This window comes from Ceratotherium simum, chromosome 7 (assembly GCF_057802395.1).
Source record: "Ceratotherium simum simum isolate JZ-2026a chromosome 7, ASM5780239v1, whole genome shotgun sequence".
Lineage (NCBI taxonomy): Eukaryota > Metazoa > Chordata > Mammalia > Perissodactyla > Rhinocerotidae > Ceratotherium > Ceratotherium simum.
This window is the reverse complement of record NC_141906.1, coordinates 12,000,636-12,021,459: the sequence shown is the minus strand read 5'-3', so window position 1 is coordinate 12,021,459 and position 20,824 is coordinate 12,000,636. Positions and strand designations below refer to the sequence as shown.

Below are 20,824 nucleotides of genomic sequence, written 5' to 3'. Positions count from 1 at the left end.
GAGAACATTTTAAAAAATCAAAACCATGCCATTAGAACCTCAATAACTGGAGTGTATCAATGACAAAAACAGGGGAAGAAAGCGTTTTTTTGGGGGGAGGAGGCATTTACATCAGATTTCAGGATGGTTACAATTTATCAGAAGATATAACAGAAAAATAAACTTCACAAGATCCTACATTCATTCAGGGACTTAATAAAATATTTATTGACAAACTTCTATGTATCCAGCACTGTTCCGGCTGTTGGGAGGGTATCTATGTGTTGGGGGGGCTTGGTGGTGGTGGTAGTAGATTGGTCAGGGTAGGCCTGACTGCACCTTGGAAAGGACAGGCAGTGGACAAATCCCAAGAGAGAAAAGCAGTAGGAGATGAGGTCAGAGTAGTTAACAGGGGGAGAAAAGCAGGTTCACATAGGACCTTCCAGGCCTAAGACTGAACTGAACTCTGAGTGAACGGGGAAACACTGGAAGGTTTTGAGCAGAAGAGTGACATAATTTGTTTTAATACGATCACTCTAGCTGCTGTGTTAAAAACAGGGAGATGTAGGGGGCCAAGGACAGAAGCAGAGAAATCTTTTAGGGGGCTTTTGAAGTAAATTAGATGAAAGATAATGGTGACATGAATCAGCATTGGATATGATCAGATTCTAGATATAGTTTGAAGACAATAAGTTCCTGATGAGGAATCATCATCAATAAGGATGATGCCAAAGTTAGAGTACTGAGTAGGTATCAATGGAGATGGGGAAGCTGCATAGAAAGATTGAGAGTTTAATTTTGGTCATGTTGAGTTTCAGATGTCTATTAAATATCCCAGTGGAGATACTGAGAAGGCAGTTGGATATAAGAATCTGGAGTTCAGGACAGAGCTGTAGGTTGGAGACATAAATTTGGGAACTGTGGGCACAGAGATGATATTTAAAGCTATGAGATCACCAGGACAGTGAGTATGGAGAATGCCAAGGACTAAGCCAGGAGGCACTTCAACATGAAGAAAGGAGACTGAGTGTGAGTACCAGTGATGATAAGAGGAAAACCTAGTGAGTGTGGGGTCTTGGAAAACAAGAGAGGCAAGTGTATCAAGGAGGGAGTAACCAGCTGTGTCGAATGCTGCTGATAGGCCAACTAAGTGGAGAATAGTCACTGGCCATTGGCTTTAACCTCATAAAAGTCATTGGTAACCTTGACAGAAGAAGGTTTAATGGTATGAGGGAAATCGCAAATGGAGGGGGTTTAAGAATGAAAGGGAGAAGAGAAATTGAAGATAATGAGTACAGATAATTGTTTCAAGCAGTTTTGCTGCAAAGGGGAATGAAGAAATGGAATAGTGGCGGCAGGAAAAGTGGAATTGAGAAGAGGACTTTTTAAGGTTATTTTAGGACGTACTTTTGTGTGCTGATAAGAGCAATCCAGTAGAGAACAAATGTTGATGATGAGAGGGGAGAAGTGCTGAAATGATGCCCCTGAGTAGTTAGAGAGGATTAGATCTAGTGGACAGAAGCAAAGACAACTGACCTGTGGTAACAGGGAAGAGGCAGATTTGGTGGTACGGGTGGGGTAGATAGGCATGTAGGAGGTGGGAGTCTGTAGAAGTTCTCGTATTGCTTTAAACTTTCTCAGTTGAAGAAAATTACATTTCAGGCACCTCTAATAAGCAATACAAAAAAGTAAGAACTCTGGTCTGCAATAATTTTGTCTTATTTGACCCACTCATATTACCCAATAGTGCTTTCTTCTCCTAAAGATGGTCATCTGTTTTTACACCTAACTAGGCTAGGAAAACCTAAGTATCTTGTTAATAGTTCAACACATATAAGGTTCACCAATAAAAAGATATGACACACAGCAAACAGTGATAAGAGTCAGATTTATTCTTATGCCCTGGTAGAAGGCTCATTTATATGATGATAAATTACTTCAAGCTTTAGATTATAGGACATTGACCATTAAGGGTCTTCCTCTAAGAACGAAGAGTATTCTAACATTTCACATGTAAAAGTGAAATGCAGGGGGGCGGATAAGAGTGATGGGTATTTAAGGGTACAAACTTGTAGCAAGTAGTAAATAAGCCATAGGGATCTAATGCACAGTATAATGAATATAAACAATAATATTGTATTATAATTGTGTAATGAATATCGCTACAATGGCAATCATATTACAAAATATAAATGTATCTAGCTAACACACAGTACACCTTAAACTTACACAATACTACATGTCAAATTTATTCAATAAAAAGAAAGTGAAATGCACTTTTCACAACAGGAGACTCTGACTTTCCTTAATGTGGAGAAATACAATTTTGAAGGGTACTTACCAACAGTGGTCACAGGAGGCTGGGAAGGGTACTGGGAGCTTGTTGTGGCAGGATACTGACCACCAGGTGGGTAAGGACAGCCGGGGTAACCACTAAAGAAAAGAACAGAAAATATTAAATGTTAAAATGACCCAATACCATGGCATCTTTAAGAACCCCATTCAGGAAGTTAAGGTTGACATGTTGTTGTTTTACCAGTTAATGGCTTTACAGTCTTAGAGCTATAGTTGTCTACTCAAGCAAAGGTCTATAGAAATTCCATTAATGACACTGGATTTACTCTTAAAGTAAATGGTTAAAATAGTTTTGGTTGGCCCTGGTTATTTGAGGGTCACCTTTGCAGGAGCAGAAACAACTGGAGTATTTCTAAGGGCAGTCCAAGAGTATCAAAACCAGAAGAAAGAAATATTTTGTGAGAGAATTCTTCCATTCTGATTTCCTGGAATTTAGAGAAATGACATTAATTTTTACCTGTGGTTCACTGATAACCTTTGCAAATATCTAATCTGAAAATACTCCTCTTTAAATAAACTTTTAAAAATTTTCTTCTCACTCTATGAAAAGTTTGTGTCATCCATATATTCACATCAGAGTCGGAAGGAACCTTCCTTAGAAGTACTCTCCCCACATTGTTTTATAAATATCATTTACAATATCCCTGACAAATGGTCATCTTTCTCTATTGAACTCTAAATATCATTTCAATATAACTTCTAAGTAATGGTCCTAAATTTGCATTCTGGAAGATCACTTGAATATTTGAAGACTTCTACCATTTTCCCCTCAGTCTTCTCTTCTTCAGGTGAAATATTTTAAATTCCTTCAACCATTATTTACAGGGCAGGATTTTTAGATCTAATCACTTTCCTCTGAACGCTCACTAGTTTGGTGTGTTTCCCTTATAATGGAAAAGAAAAGTAAAACAGGAAGATTACTAGCTACCTGTTAGTTGGACAATAAATCTTGATTAATCCTATTTTAGCTATAATTGTCAGATCTATGACATTTGCAATTCTGATCAACAGGCCTTCTGCAAGTACATTAAAATTATTGACTAAAAAGAGCCAGCCCAGAGCCCTGGAGCACAACTCTGAGTTCAGTCAGTAATCCTTTGTCAGCGCAGTGGCTCAAAGATTCTCCTATTCGTACTACCAGCTCACACTTTATAACTTGTCCCCAACAAAAAACTTCTGTATGATTTGTTGAAGATTCAACGTAATCACAATACTTTTATCTATCAGCATAAAAACAAAATAAAAAAAGAAGAAAGTTCAGCATATTTGTTCCCAGCGGACACATGCTGAAGGCTCCTGAACAGCACTTTCGTTTCCGGTCTCTTTAGTAATCCATGCTGTAATGCTGCAAGGAAACAATGTCGATCTCACTGAAATTTCTGAATCTACCTTTCTGAAAACTGGGATAAATTTGCTCCTTTTTTCTGGAGTTCCTTTCATTTTGCATACCTTTTCACAGACAATCTGTGATCATATTGCTGAATTTTCAGTAACCTCGTATAAAACTCTTCTAGGCTTACAGATATTAACTTCAAAAAACTCCCTGTCTTTTTACTTAATTTGCTCAATTTCCCCTTCATGGTTATTCTCTATGTTTAGGGTTAATAATTCTTCTTGAGTAAAAAAATAATTGAGTAGTACTATTTTCTATCTCTATATATTTTAAACAATTTGCCCTATGTAGTAAACCTTTTCCACATTTTTAAAGAGACTGTTTTGACCTAAGTGTATTTAAAAAGAATTTTCCAACATACTTATGCTCCTTTTCTTTATATACTCCTTCAAAATTTCCCATTTATTATATTTAAGGCACTGTTTCTACGTGCTTGAGGCAGGAGCTAAGATATAAATCCATCTCTTCCTCAAGATGCCAATAATCAACACAGGGCAAAATCTCTATAAACAACCCTGATAGGATAAAGGAAATAACAATGCTAAATAAAAGATCAGGAAATGTACAGTGGAAAATCAATACCAGCTACAGGAGATCAGGGAAGGTTTGGGAGATCTGTAATACCTGTGAAAGCTGCACCTTTATTCTCTTCAATTCCCCTACTCAGAACCCTGTATTCTCCAGCCACACAAGACCGTTTCTCTATTCTTTCCTGGGATTCTTTTGGCTTTCACACCTTTGCTTACATAAAATGGGTGGGCTGCACTCGATAACTGGTAAGTTTCTTCTCGGTTATAAAATGCTATTACTCTTTGCTGCTCCTTCCACCTCTAAATACCTAATTTTCTTCTTTAAGGTCATCCTCATAAACCAGTTCTTTCATTACAAAGCTACCTCTAAGCTCCCACCTCCAAACCAGAGGTGATCTCTCCATTAAAGCTCTGTTTATTTGTCACAGCACTTACCATTTTCTGTCTTTTCTGATATCAGGAACTGTTTCCTAATAACCTTAATACATGCTCGCTAGCACACACACCAAAACTGGAATAACCATTCTTGACATACCTTTTAGTTTCCTTGTATACATGCTGCAGGTGCTAAATAAAACTTTCAAAAGATCTTAAGATTTGGAAGAAAACTTACAGATCATCTAGTCCAACTTTCTACAGCAAATAAAGACTCTCATATTCATTGTTTTAAGATAAAGATTCTTCTTGAGTCACTGATTTATTAATTCTCCTTTAGGACAAAGGGAGAAGAGAAAGAGGTTCTGAGGCTCTTCTGCCAAGCCCTTTTATATACAGAAAGATACAGATGACAATTTGAATACAGTTTCCCTTAACAACTCATTAGCATGTTACATTTGGAGATTAAAATGCTTCACATTTCACAGGAAAAAAACATCAAATCTTTCAAAAATAGCTGCCTCAAAAAGGAAATTCTTACAAATAACCTCACAAACAAACTTTTGTAGTTACATAAGATAAGCAAATAAGATTTACATTTTTGTCAATATTTTCAGCCTTCATTTTTATCTACAAGTTTCTTTGAAACGGCTTTAATGTTCAGAAGTCCATTTTCTTATTGTATTCCCAACAACCATTCCCTGTATGTACAAAGTTCCTTCTTACTAGCCACTGTTAATTATAAAGGTGTGTAATTTCAAGGCTTCAGACAGGTTTCATTTGTAGAACTTAGTCAGAAAATTACGGGCCTCAAGAAATCTAGAACTTATAGCCTGTTTATATATTACAATCATAGAAATCTTTCTCTATTGTCCCTGACAGATGTTCATCTAGTCTCTGCTTACTTATCTAATTTTACAGAATGCTTACTACCTTATAAAGCTAGTCCCTGAAATTAAGAAAGGCCCAGAAAAAAATAACCTTGCTAAATTTAACTTATAAGATCCTGCATATATGTACATACATATATTTAGTATGGCAGATGTTCAGGAAATGTGGCTGCATTTATCTATGAGGGTTATATTAAGCTAAAAAGAGTTAGCAGAGTTAAAAAATTTTTGTTAATTGTTAGAGTAGCTGAAAATCTCATCTAGGCACCAGTATATGCCAGTCTTGCATTTTAAGTTAGTCCAGAGACCACCTTTGGAAAGTACCTCCCAGATTACCACTGGAACAAGTACACATTTAAAACATGGGTTAATAATTATTTCTCATTGATTTTCTTTCTTTTTTTTTTTTTTTAAAGATTTTATTTATTTATTTTTTTCCCCCAAAGCCCCAGTAGATAGTTGTGTGTCATAGCTGCACATCCTTCTAGTTGCTGTATGTGGGACGCGGCCTCAGCATGGCCAGAGAAGCAGCGCGTCGGTGCGAGCCCAGGATCCGAACCCGGGTCGCCAGCAGTGGAGCGCGCTCACTCAACCACTAAGCCACGGGGCCGGCCCTCTCATTGATTTTCTAATGTGTGTTATTCGTAGACTGATTACACTATTAACTTAATTTACCTGTGTTATTATCAAATGGGTAACAAAGGTTGATAATACACGTAGTCTATGAACGGAATGAAATATATATCACGAAGACAAGACTGACCCCATCATATGAACCATTAATTGGTTCCCTGTAATTCACAGAAAAGGTAAGTTTTTTTTTAAGGGTATTAAAATACTTTTATCCTTGCTGGATATACAAGTTCTTAAAAGGGAAGTAGCAAGAATTTCAAGGTCCAAAACCAATGAAGATCATTGTCATCACCCTACCCCTTTCCTCTCTGAAAGTAAAATGAAGCTGCATTTCTCTAGAATGGAAAAAACTCCTTTTGAACTATGTATACAACCATAAAATTCCACCAATAAACTGAGTTTTACCTTCCATTAAATTGCAACTAAATTTACTTATTGCCCTAGTTAGTACCCATTATTTTGATTCTAGATCTAACAGTAGAATTTCTTTTTTTTTTTAAAGATTTTATTTATTTTATTTTTTACCCCCAAAGCCCCAGTAGATAGTTGTATGTCATAGCTGCACATCCTTCTAGTTGCTGTATGTGGGACTCGGCCTCAGGATGGACGGAGATGTGGCGCCTCGATGCGCACCCGGGATCCGAACCCGGGCCACTAGCATTGCAGCGCGCGCACTTAACCACCAAGCCACAGGGCCGGCCCTAACAGTAGAATTTCTAATACAATTACTGAAAAGATAATTTTTCATTACCTGGGATTGGGAGGGTATCCAGATGGGTAGGCAGAGATTCCACTTGGCATGCCTGGCATGTAGGAAGCTAAAAATAATTTTTAACATTTTTAAATAATATGCATATACAGGTTATATATATGGTTATACAGGTTATCAAATAAGACATACATCACTGTCAAACCACAGCAAAATTTCACACAGTTAAAGAATCCAAATCTCAGCACCAAAACAAAACAAGCACTCTACCCATATTAGTTCTTTATTGCAAGCAGTAAAAATCTTTTAAATCACATAATTCTCAAAGCATTAAACATGAGTTATGATAACACACACGACAATCTCAACAAGAATAACTGGCAGACAGGTCAACTTGGTCAGCTCTCTAAGCTCTCAAGGAATCTGTCACCTGAGACAGGAGCTGCTCAGTCTGGAATTCAGAGGAAGGCAATTCCGCCCTCTTCTGGTCCAAGGTCAGCTTCTTAGAAAGTGACCTCTTTACTACATCTAAGAAATCTTTTGATATTTCTTCTAAGACTATGTTGACCGATCAGCACAGCTGGTTTTGTTGGCTTGATGGAGTACTTTAAAAGACTTCAAACTATTACGAGAAGTCCTATACAAAATATATTCAGCTAGACTGGTTAAAAACAAAAGCTTGAAAATATCAGGAAAAAAGGTTCAAATCGAGCAAGCTTAAAGAATGTGTTAAATATTTTTTAAAGAGAACACTAATGACAGAGCTAGTCAGTGGTGTCAAAAGGCTAACTAACATAGAGAAAGAAAAAGAGAAGTTAATTTTGGTCTTAACTGGAAATAACTTGTTTGAGAATCAATTTATCCTCAGTGAAATTTTTATCACTGAATAGAATGATGAATTAGCCCTTAATCCAATCAATAAATATTTTAGTGCCTTCTATGTGACAGGGACCAGAATTTGATTAAAAAAAAAAAAAAAAAAGAAAAAATTCCTAGCCTCAAGTTGCTTAGAGTCTAGTGGAAGAGATAAATAAACAAGGAATAATAATACAGAGTGATAAGTGTTATGATAGGGGAAGTAGAGTGCTATCCATAGGACCACACAGGAGGCAGCTCACGTAAACCCAGGAGGTAGGGGTAAACTAAACTGATCCAGTAGAGGAATGGTGTATGAAGGCTTGAAGGCAAGAGAGATGGAGCCTTCAAGAAATAAACCTTTAGAGCACAGAATTCAAGTGGGTGGGAGAAGTATGCTGGGTTCTGACCAAGGGCCTTAGAAGTCTTTACCGGAGTTGCTGAACATACATCTCCAAGTATCAGTGCTCATACTCTTCTTGTTAGGATGAATCTATAGACGTCGTAAGTAAATTTTTTCTTAAGTATAATGAAGCTAGGATGATGTTCAATGCTATTTTAGAAAGGAAAAAAAATCTCAAAATGTCACAATTGCCAGATTCCATAAAACATTTTTTCTTCCTGGGGCAAAGCACAGTCGATCTTTATGAACATCAAAAGATGAGGCCACTATTAAGTGTCAGCAACACAAACAGTCAATTACTACCCCTCATGTTAGTTTCTCTCTCACACATATAAACCACCACTTCACAGTTACAAGCAATTTCCTCATAGTTATAAGGAATTTTCCTTTTCTAAGGTTCTGAAGAGCTAATAATTCCTCCAAAGCCTTCAAATTTTGATTCTTGGAAACAACAAATGTTATTTCGATCCAAGACTGGCGAGAAAGCCGATAATGAGATGAAGTAATTTTACAGCCAGAATAAAATGAGATACATATACACATAACATACGGGGTTATTATAAGGATCAAATAAGAAGAAATATGAAATGCTTAGCTATGTCTCATAGTTACCACTAAAGGTTCACTATTACTGCTATTTGTCAAAACATGAGGTTTGGCCATAACACTTTTTTTTTATTGATGTTTTAATAGTTTTTAACATTGTGAAATTTTGGGTTGTACATTTTTGTTTGTCCATCACCATATATATGACTCCCTTCACCCCTTATGCCCACCCCCACCCCCCTTGCCCCTGGTAACCACAGTACAGTTTTCTCTGTCCATGTGTTGGTTTATATTCCACATATGAGTGAGATCATACAGTGTTTGTCTTTCTCTTTCTGGCTTATTTCACTTAACATAATATGCTCCAGGCCCATCCATGTTGTTGCAAATGGGATGATTTTGTTTATATAACACTTTTTTAATGCAACTCACAGCTCAAAAGTCATCCTAAAACAGAAGGTCAAAAATTTTTTGAGTAATGACAATAATAATAAAAGAAAATAATTTCTCAACTAGAAGATAATATTTATTTAAGTATGTATCCAAATTTCTGGGTTACTTCTTGGTGTGTGTGGGGGATGGAATTCAGACCTTCATTTCTTTATAGTCATACCTAATAATAATGAATATTGTTAAAAGTATAAAAAGTATTAAAACTGGAATGGATAGACAATAAATTGGTCTCTCTTAGTAATTTACTTAAATTAGCTCTAGACTGTGTAATGTGATTTGCACTGCAAAACTGAACTGCAATAGTGAGCTCCTTAGTGTGGTCTCTTTCTAGAATGCTGCACTTCCAGTGTCAATATAAAACCAGAAGAAATTTAGGGAAAAAAATCTTGCTTAGGGGGCTGCCTAAATTTCTGAAAAAGTCACCATTATCTTAAGTGGTCACTGGCTATGTTATCTGAGCAAATAAACATGAATGATGAACTAGGAAATATTTGGTATTTCAAATGTAAATGAGCAAGATTATGTAATCTCGGGTACTAGAGTCAACAGAATTAAGATGAAAATAAATTTCTGGTCCAAAGAATCACTAGAATATTTATTAAAAGAGCAACTAAATCCTAAAACCAAGCTTATTCTGGCAAGGCAGGGAAGGAAAAGGAAATGGATTCAGAAAGTTCTGTCAGATTCCCATTTAGCTTGTGAGTCAAGATGCTCCTAGACAGAATGGATTAAAAAGGAAGAGGACAATTTTCAGCAGAGGAAAAATGAAAGCTCACATAATCTGTCTTATAAGTTTGGTTAATTATAATCTTAAAATTTGTTTAAAAAAAAAAAAAGTCACAGCTCAAAACACAATGAAATCAATACAGGTTTAGTAAAGGCAAAACAAGTAAGTACAACCAACTCTCAATTATCCACGGAGATTTTAAAGTATCAGTAAGAATTATTTTTAAAAAACCCAAAAATAATAGAGATAATGTACACCAATGAGGAGAGAATTGGTACTGACTCCATGCCCCCACCCTCTCCACATAGGGTAAAATCATGAATTGGCTGTACTAAAAAGAAAGCTGAGAGCTAGATGTCCAATTGTGTACACCCAGAATAGCTGAATGTGAATGGTTTAGTTGATTTTGTAATTGATTCTTATCTACAACACCGATCCTGGAGTTTCAAGGTAAAAGAGAGGTCAGACTACCTTTCAAGTTATATCTGTTTTCAAACTGATCAAATAAGGCTATTCCATGGCATGCGTACTTTAAAAAACCCAACAAATTCTAGCTCTATTCCAGCATTCTTTCTCCTCCATTTTGGAATCCAGCACACCCATAGTTAGACTTCTACCCACAAACGAAAGCCCAAATGCCAGTCTTTGGTGGGAATCTGTACATGCAGATGTGGGGCCTCAGAATACCGCCAAAAAATCCACTAACTTGATAAGCTAAAAAGCAAAGTGAAGTCATTAAAAAAATTTTTTATAAGGTTTTATGTTTTGTTTATATGAGTTTAAAAATTATCTCAATTCTACTTACTATTTGGTGGCCCTGTTGCCTGGTATGGTGGATAGGATGTTGAAATAGGACGAGAGAAGACTGGAGGTTCATCTCCAAACACCACAATCATGACCTGAATAAGCCCCAACAAGTCTGACTGTGGCTAAAAATGGAAAATAAATTTAAGTCAACTACAGATTTACTCTTTGGCAATTTACTCATTTCTTATCAGTTTTCAACTCAGCTGATAATTTTCTTTGTAGAACCCCCAAAATGAAAATTCCATTTATTTAATAAAGTTAGGTGATTTTTACTCATTATTTATGTGTGATAAGGCTGTTGCTTCATGTATATAAAAATGACACTAGCCAAACCAGTATATTGCAAAATTCAGAGAGTACTGTTCTTCATTTGACTCCATATGGCTAACCAAAACTGATTATATTTCCAATGGACAAATCAAGTATTCTGGTACAAATTCAGGGATGGATGTAAGCAGTAGTCACAAATATTATTTAAGGCCTTTGAAAGATAACAATGTTACTCTGGAAACACGTGTTCTTAGATTAATTTTTATTAAAGAGAGTATTACCAACTCTGAAATTATAGGTAGACTCTTGCTTAGAAATCATTCGATCATTGTGCAAAAGATACAAATTGTTAAAAGACCTTCCCTCCAATACAATAGTTACTAACAGTGCCTGTTTTTCCATAAAGCTAAACTTTTCTCTCAAATATCTAATTTAAGACAAACTATGCTAGGCAAAGTTGTTCAAACTGGCTTATTTGATGGTTCCATTTTCACTCCTTAATATATTTTGTGTATATCTCATCTCATCTACTTCATTCATGATTCATCAGGTTCTGAAGGATTACTCAATCTTCTTCATCAGTTAATCATCTTCATAACTTCTCTTCTCCTGATAAAAGACTTCACTATCAATTTTCAACCTTCCAAAGCACCAAACTCATCTCATTTGTTCAATTTTGTCCCAGCTTATGGAAGACAAGATTAAACATTTCAGAAAGCTTCCCATTAAAACTTGCCGATTCCCACTATGCCAATACTTTCTTCTGTTTGTCTGTGATTTCCACGCTGAGACCGGGGGTAAGCATGTGCAGTATCTGTGCAGCACCGAGGAGTCGGGGCTGGCGATCGTGGCTGGTGCGTGAGAGGGTGGCTATTGAGACCACACACTTTGACCTTTTGTTATTTAGTCCAACAAAACTCCCAAACTAAATCATAACCCCATTCATTTTTTTATTGAGACATAATTCACACACTATAAAATTGACCCTTTTAAAGTATATAGTTCAGTGGTTTTTTTCCATCACCGCTATCTAATTCTAGAATATTTTCATCATTCCAAGAAGAAACCCGTGCCCATTAGTAGTCACTTCCCATTTCCCCCTCCCCTCAGCCTTTGACAACCACTCATCTATTTTCTGTTGACAGTTTTGCTGTTCAATATAAAATTTTGACAGTTTTGCTGTTCAATATAAAATTTATATTTTATTTCATATAAATGGAATCACACAATATGTGACCTTTTGTATCTGGCTTCTTTCACTTTATGCTTTCAAGGTTCATCCGTGTTGTTGTACGAATCAGTACTTCATTTATGCATTCTTATAACCACAGTTTTGTCAGGACAAGTTTTATTTTAATTCTTTATCATCCCATTCCTTTCACACTAAATTCTTTGAAGGAAGGAAAATTAATCTAATCTTTAATATCTACTTCCAAGCCTATTATAAAGCAACAGGTCATGAATTCAAACTAATTCAGAATGACTAATGACTCATTCAGAATGAGACAGGATATGAAAAGTAGCAAGAACACTGCAGCAGTTTATTTTAGCTCAAACGCTAAGGGTCAACTGAAAGAGATAATACCTTTACAAAATTGCTTTCCCAATGAAACCTCTGCAAACTTAAAAAGCAAAATTCCTCTCGTCTCGACCCTGTTTTACTTGTTTGCTTTTCCAGCAAGCAATAAAAAGGTCCGTTTTTACATTCTAAGCAGTATATGATACACATTCAGGATTAGGATTAATAAGCAATTTAATCAGTAAGATCAAGATACATGACAGCAGCCCTAGTTTCTGTTCTGTGTCATGCTGGATTACCACAACAGCCTCCCAGGCAGCTTCCAGTTTTACTTACTTATTTTGACTGCGAGTTTCTATAAAAGTTCACGTTCCCATAATAGGAAGTTGTTGCTGAAAATCAGCTAGGGATTTAGGCAGGGACTACATTTCCCAGCCTCCTAGTTTTTACCAATGGATGACCCTAAGCAGAAGTGATTTAACTTCCAAGCCAAGGTGGATAAGAAGGCGGTGCTCCTTTACCACCCTCTCTTTGCTCTTGCTCCTTGATGCAGAGGACTCTGAAGTTCCGGGAGATGGTGGCACCACAAAATGGAAAGAGCCTGAGTCCCTGAAGCACCAAGTGGAGGAAAGCTGCCTGCCAATGAGGAACACTCCCAGTGGACCATCATGCGGGCAAGAAATTTCTACAGTGTTGAGCCTCTAGTATTGTGGAGTTTATGTTTTAGAGCAGCTAGTGATTATTAGAGAGCTAATTAACGTATTTATCTAGTACACTTCAGACATTATACCTACTAATCATTGCTTTTAATACCCCACTCTTATTTAAAAATCTATGACGACTTGCAACTGCCTATTAAAGGACAAAGTCCTCAGCTAACAATCAGGATCCTCCATGGTATGGCCTCGAATACCATACCAACGTTAGCCACCATTACGTCCTTTTTGTTAGATTTGTGAACTGTGTCATACATATAGAAATGTATAAAACATATGTAACTTTAAAGAGTAACAATAAAGAAAATGCCTTGTAGCCATCATCCAAGTTAAGAAATAGAGGACTGCAGGTCACTGAGAAGTTCCTGACTGTATCCCCTCCATCTACTCTAGAGGCAAGCACTTCTCTGACTTAGTGAACAATCATTCTTTTGCTTTACTTTAAACATACTACCTTATGAATGATTTTTTAAACAGTATATTTAATTTTGCCTGTTTTTGAACTTCATATGAATTAAATAAAATTCTGTGTATTCTATTGAGACTTGTTTCTTTTGTTTAGCAATGTTTGTAACATACATTCCTGTTAAAGAGTATAGCTATATTTAATTCATTTTCATTGCTGTATGGTGTTCCACTGAATGAATATACTACAACTTCTTTATTCATTCTCCTGTTCTTAATAGCCATCTGGGTTGTATCCAATCTTTGGCTATTAATGCTGCTATGAATATTCTTGCCATGTTTTTTATTTTTTAAATTTTATTATTCTTTTTTGTTTGTGAGGAAGATCAGCCCTGAGCTAACATCCATGCTAATCCTCCTCTTTTTGCTGAGGAAGACCGGCCCAGAGCTAACATCTATTGCCAATCCTCCTCCTTTTTTTCCCCAAAGCCCCAGTAGACAGCTGCATATCATAGCTGCACATCCCTCTAGTTGCTGTATGTGGGACGCGGCCTCAGCATGGCCAGAGAAGCGGTGTGTCAGTGCGCACCTGGGATCCAAACCCAGGCCGCCAGTAGCGGAGCTCCCGCACTTAACCGCTAAGCCACGGGGCCGGCCCCTCTTGCCATGTTTTTTAGTTTGTATGTGCAAGGGTTACTCTTGTGCGGCGGTTCTCAACTGGGGGTGATATTTTTGTCTCCCAGGGGATATTTAGAAATGTCTAGGGACATTTTTGGTTGTCACAACTGGGTATGTGTTATGCTCCTGGCATCTCGGGTAAAGGCTAGAGATCCTATATCCTACCATAAATAGGACAGCCCTCCCACAATAATTCTCCAGCCCACAATGTCAATAGTGCTGAGGTATGTACCAAGGAGTGGAACAGCTAGGTCATAGGGCATGTGAACTTACAACTTTACTAGGTAATGCCAAACTGGTCTCCAAAGGAGTTGTGTCAATTTTACTCCCACTAGCAGTATCTAAGAATTCCCTTTGCTCCACATCCTCACTAACTCTTGGTATTGTCAATTAGTGCAAACTTGATGGGTATGTAGTAGTATTTCACTGTGATTTTACTTTTTAATTATGTTTTGTGTGTGTGAGGAAGATTAACCCTGAGCTACCATCCATTGCCAATCTTCCTCTCTTTGCTGAGGAAGATTGGCCCTGGGCTAACATCCGTGCCCATCTTCCTCTACTTTATAGGTGGGATGCCGCCACAGCATGGCTGGATAAGCAGTGTGTGGGTGCGCGCCAGGATCTGAACCTGCGAACCCCGGGCCACCGAAGCGGAGCGCGTGCACTTAGCTGCTATGTCACTGGGCGGGCCCCTCCTATGTTCTGTTTTAAAAGTTTTACCCTTTTGCCTTTCACAATCTACCTGAAATTGATTTTTGTGTATTATACAAATAGGAATCCAACTCTCCCAACTCCATTATTGAAAAGTTCACCTTATCCCCACTGATCTGCTATAATACCACTGTCATATATCAAGTGTTTATATATAGTAGATCTTTTTCTGGGTTATTATGTTCCATCTATCCATTTGAATATTCCTGTGACAATTACATACTCTCTTAATTACTAGTTTTATAATACATTTTGATATCTTCCTTATTCTTCTTGGAGAGTGCCTTGGCAATTCTTGATTTTTTGCATTTCCATATAAATTTTAGATTCAGCTTATCAAATTCACACAATTAACAAATACACAAAGAAACAAAAACTGTTAGGATATAGATCAATCTGTAGAGAACCAATATTTTTATAATACTGAGTCTTCCAATCCATGAATAAGGTTCTCTTTTCTTTGACTTAAGTCTTCTTTAATGTTTTTCAATCAAATTCAAAATTTTCTCCATAATGGACTTCAACATCTTCGTAAGGTTTATTCCTGAGTCAACAGTATTAAAAAATATGAAGTATTCATTTACTAGTTCATTAATTCTCTATTCTGCTGAGTCCAGTCTGCTACTAAACCCATCTACTGAGTTCTTAACTTCTATTATTCTATTTTTCAGTTCTAACATTTCCACTTGGTTCTTTTTTAATACAATTCTCCACCTTGAACATATTAATCACAATCATTTTTAACTCTGTGTCTGATAACTGGGTTTCCTGGGAAATAGTGTCCTTTTTCTATTGTCTTTTTTCCTCTTTGTCCTCTTTCTTGACGTACTTAATAGTTTTAAACTGTACGTAGTACACTGTTCGTGAAAAATTACAGGGGCTCTATGCATTATCTTCCTCCAGCAAGGGTTCACCCTATCCTATAGCAGGCAGATACTGTGAGAATCACCTTAATATAATCAGGGACTGAGTCTGAGTCAAGTCTGGGGTTTTGTAAGGCTCATTCTACCTGAGTTCTGCTCTTGGGGTGTGTTCCTCCAGTGGCGTCAACTAAGAGCCTAGGATGTTTAGTTACACCCCGCCTTCTTGATAAGGCTCCAAACTCCTACTGCCTCCTCAACCTGAGACTGCTGAGAACTTGGCTGTGTTTTTCAGGGGTGTTCTGCTTAGCTCTTCAGCATCTTGTGTTTGAGGTTTAAGAATTCCACAGATCCCTTGAGGGAGAAACTCAGATTATCTGATTTACCTCTTTTTAGCTTCCTCTTCTCCCAAATCTTGGCTCCTAAAGTGCTGGCTATGTTGGCAGACAGAATAGATGTTGTCTTTTCAGCCTTGTGAGACTGCTAGAAACTCTGCAGGCTTCTCTGCCTCTTAGCTAAGGCCCTCTGCCCAGATTCTCAGCCTCTCATCCTATACCAAGAACCAGTAAATACCCCTAGGGAAATTAGGAGAATGTTGGCTCATCTCTGCAGTTTCCTTCTGTATAGGATCTTGGCCCTTCAAGTCCTGATTGCCTCAACAGTTCTCCAAATCCTTCCACAGATGTTGTTTGTACTGTGTTTGGCTTTTCCAGTTATTTCTGATAGGAAGTCTGGTCTGCCAGAGCTATACCATCAGACACAGAAAGAGAATTTCCTACTACTATTACTTCTTGATAGGAATGCTTTGAGTAATGAGATTTGAACAGTTTCACAAATATATGCCACCAGTATACTATTTTTTAATGCATTTCCCACTATGTGAATTCTACCTATTCTTAAAGGATCAACTCAAGCAAATGAAATAGTGACTATGCACATTTTGTAAATTACCAAGCACTGTACAAATATAAGACATATTTCTTTTAGAGAGCTTTTTCCGATTACCCAGCTCAGTGATTAGTCATCTTATGTGAACTTAACTATCCTCCTTAGAATCTTCTTTGAGTGTTAACAGAAAGTAGATACTAGTGAGCAAAATATATAAAATACAACGAATTCACAGAACACTGTGAATACTTACATGTTTCCATTCATGTAGATAAGGAAGATATATCTTTCCATTTGCATCAACATGTTTTCCTGTTTTAATAGTCATTGAACTAGTAGGCTTAACAAAACAGATAGGGGGGTTATACGGGTATGTGTCCAGCAGCCACAGGCATATTGGAATATTATACGTATTACCTGTGAGAGAAAGAAAACCGTTACTCTATTTTTATTATTTTTCAATAATGGCTTAGTAGGTAAGCAAGAGAGAGCTATAACTAAAAATAATCACAACAAATATTTTATGTTTCCAAGTTCTGTTTAAGATCAGTTTCTCAAATTTTCAGTTTGTAAAATACATAAGCAGGATTAAGGAACTAATTGATCACTACTCTGCCAGCATCTGCTTGCTGCTGTAAAAACGTTCTTCATGAATTATCCTTTGGCTCACTCTATTCTTTGCTACTTGACTCTTGTCATTTCAGTTAATAAGGTTCACTGGGAAGGGATACAGAAGGAAGACCAAGGATTATGGTGTCCTTTCAGAAAGTGATATAATAAGCTAGACTTGAAATTCCCTTACCAAAGCCAGACTCTAAGACCTAATTCAACTGTCAAACCGATGCTGACTGTGGCCACAGCTTGACCAATGCATATGGCATTTTCAGTGGTGGTTACTCAGAATCACTGATGTCATCTCTTTCTCTTTGCTTTATGTAACAGAATTTGTAAGTTGAGAAATTTGACTATATAGAGTCAAAATGAACAGTGTTTCAAAGGATTCAATAGAGCTAATACAGTGAACATAAATCATGGCCTTTTCTTACTAAGCTCCAAGTCCAATGTCCCAAGCAACCCTTTGCATCACCTAACATAATTCAGATACATTTTTTTCCCCTTAGAAACAGTTTCACTTCATATGAGTAAATACACATAAATTTCACTTAAAGAAATCAGACAGTTGTAGGACTTTGGATTTATTTTTTTACCCAAAACTACTTCTACAATGAAAAAAAGCTCCAACAGAATATATCCTAATAGATAGAATATAATTTTATTTCACCACCCAGAATTCTTTACTTTGTGAAAACGAATTATCCAGAATTAGTTAGGCTTAGGAACTATGCTGTATGAAAAATGGTGAGGAAATAGAGAAAGTTAAGATAAAACTTATATACATATATATAAATATATATATATAAATATATATAGTGTATTTATATATTTTATTATATAAATGTCTTTAATTATGTCTACCATAGTTTCCTGCCTCCCTCTCCCCACCATATGCCTATTTCCCTCACCAGAGTTTATTTCCTGAGAGCAAAGGCAAAATCAGTAATACTGAATTTTACTCAGTTCTCTCTAAATTTATCATACTTGCTTTATACAATGCTGATGCTCAAATGTTTTTTCCCTCCACCTGGACTATCCATTCTGTTATGAATAGTTGACTCATCCTTTAATAGCAAGTTCAAATGTCATTTCCTCCATGATCTTCCCATGTGGTCTTGTTCTCCTCTGTAATCTCATAGCACCTTTACATTTTATTATTCTATAGCAGCTATAGAAATTATAAATATCTATTTATTCCCTCTGTTTCCCCTATTCATGTAGGTTCTTCCAGAGAAGATACATCCTTTATTCATCTTTGTATCCACAGCCCCTATCACCTATGCCTCATGCATAGTAGGTACTATATAAAATCAATGAGGGGCCGGCCCTGTGGCTTGGTGGTTAAGTGCGCGCGCTGTGATGCTGGTGGCCCGGGTTCGGATCCCGGGTGCGCATCGAGGCACCACTTCTCCGTTCATCCTGAGGCCGAGTCCCACATACAGCAACTAGAAGGATGTGCAGCTACGACACACAACTATCCACTGGGGCTTTGGGGGGAAAAATAAAATAAATAAAATCTTTAAAAAAAAAAAAAAAAAAAAAAAAATCAATGAGTAAGTTACAGAGACATAGGTCTTAGCTAGTCATAAGGAATAATTAACAGAGCTGTCCAAAACCAGAATAGCTGTTTATGAAGCTGAATGCTTCCTTATCACTGTAAGTATTCCAGCAGAGGGTGGCTGACTGGTTAACAGAGACATTATTACCCATCATCAGCATTATTACCAACATTACACCCATAAATAATAGCTACTTTTTTGATATCTGTTTATTATATACCAGGCACTGTGCTAAGTCCTTTACATATGTTATCACAATGAATTCTTTTTGAGTTAGGTACTATTATTGAAATGTTTTAGACGCCCATTGTCACAAAACTGATAGATTAAGATGAAACCTTACTCTGCTCTGACTTTAAAGCCTCCGTCTTAGCCACTATACCATACAGCTTCCCATTGTCAGAAAAGTCTGAATGGGGTGGGAGGCTGAAGTAGGAGGCATCTAAGATCACTTGCTAGTTCTAAGATTCTCTGATTCTATGAAAAATCAAACTCTTCCAGTGCACTGAGGCACTTATTTGTTGAAATATCTTGGTAAGGAAGGGGAAAAAAAGCTGAAATATTAGGTGCTGCTGCCAAATAAAGTTCAATTAGAACAGAAGTTAAAATCTCTACATCATCATGAAAGTCATGAGAAGGAGCTTTAATTTACTTATAACTCCTCAGCAACATATTATATGAGTCAAAATGCATCTCTACTGGAAACATAAATTACCTAAGACACTCACCTCGATAAGGCACAGGAATTGTTCCAGTGAGGTTCATTAGTTCCCTGGAACTGCCATCATTAAAAACTGAAAGGAAAGAACAAAGATTTAATCACAAGCATTTCTGTAGATACTCCCACATAAGTTTATTCTTTCAGAAACACTGGTTAAAACTCTTATCACCCTTGAAAGGGGCTAACTTGTTAATGTATCATCCATTTTATCCAATGACAAAATATCCTTTGTTGATTCACTCAGTGGGATCAGCTTTTGAATGAGTAAAGAAAAGATGCTTTGAATTACTTGGAAAAATGGATGTGCGTGCTACAATCCCAGTAAATATGAGCTCTGGATCCCCAACTAACATGATTATAAAATTACTTAAAAATCACTGTCAACTGATACCATAATAATGTTAACCTAATATCATTAAATTTTAGATTCCCCAGACATTTATCCCCACTCATTGTCATTCTCAATCCCAACGGAGCATCAAACCACAGTATTAAAAAGAAAAAAAGTTTTGACAAATATAGATGTCTTCTTTCAATACAAGCACTTCTCATATCACACAAGTTTTTCTATCTATAATTGGTTGATTAATTAGAGCACATAATTTGTATTACATGGACTGCTATTATTTGTAATAATGATTTGGAATTAACACTGTATCACGTAGGGAAAAGGCTATAATGTGCAGTACAAGAACATCGACCTGCACTGTTGACCTCAGTTCTTTTACTTACTATTGACAATATAAACTGTGCTGTAATTTACTCTGATTTTGTGGTTTTTTTAAACCACCTTATTTAAATTTAGGGGTTTATTTACTCTAGAAACATTCTGATGACAATGGATTAGACTTGGTCCAGCTGTATAAGATCTGTTCAATGATGCTGGAGTCTGTCAGTTTTGATCAGCATATTTATTCTTTTAGTGTGCAGTGAAAACTATACACTTAACAGTAGAGTTCTAGCTCCAGTTACTTTTCCCCTCATGGAAGCCATTTTTAAATTAACTCTAACTTTGGTAATATGAAGTTCTTTGTGGATCTAAATACTATAGTACAGTATGTGGACAGGAAGGAGAACGGTGCCCTAGGTCTGGGAGAGGACTTCTGGCTCATGTTTGTTGTTCAGGAAATTCAGCAGTGACTGCCCTCTGTTGCCTCCCACCGCTCGTCACCAGCCTCCTCATGTTTTCAGAGCCCTAGGGCTGAGCGGAGATTGGAGCGAGAGTCT

At 36.8% G+C, this 20,824-nt stretch overlaps 1 protein-coding gene across 2 annotated transcripts in view; it reads right to left on the bottom strand.

The window, feature by feature from the left end:
- Positions 1–20,824, bottom strand: part of TSG101 (tumor susceptibility 101) — a 48,757-nt gene that overhangs the window by 16,417 nt on the left and 11,516 nt on the right. For both annotated transcript variants that reach the window (XM_087433116.1, XM_004418501.2), the window contains exons 3-7: positions 19,605–19,670; positions 16,956–17,119; positions 10,654–10,777; positions 6,907–6,973; positions 2,321–2,412 (exon numbers count right to left, since the gene is read on the bottom strand). In XM_087433116.1, coding sequence (XP_087289242.1) covers positions 2,321–2,412; positions 6,907–6,973; positions 10,654–10,777; positions 16,956–17,119; positions 19,605–19,670 — 513 coding nt within the window. The remainder of the gene's footprint in view (positions 1–2,320; positions 2,413–6,906; positions 6,974–10,653; positions 10,778–16,955; positions 17,120–19,604; positions 19,671–20,824) is intronic.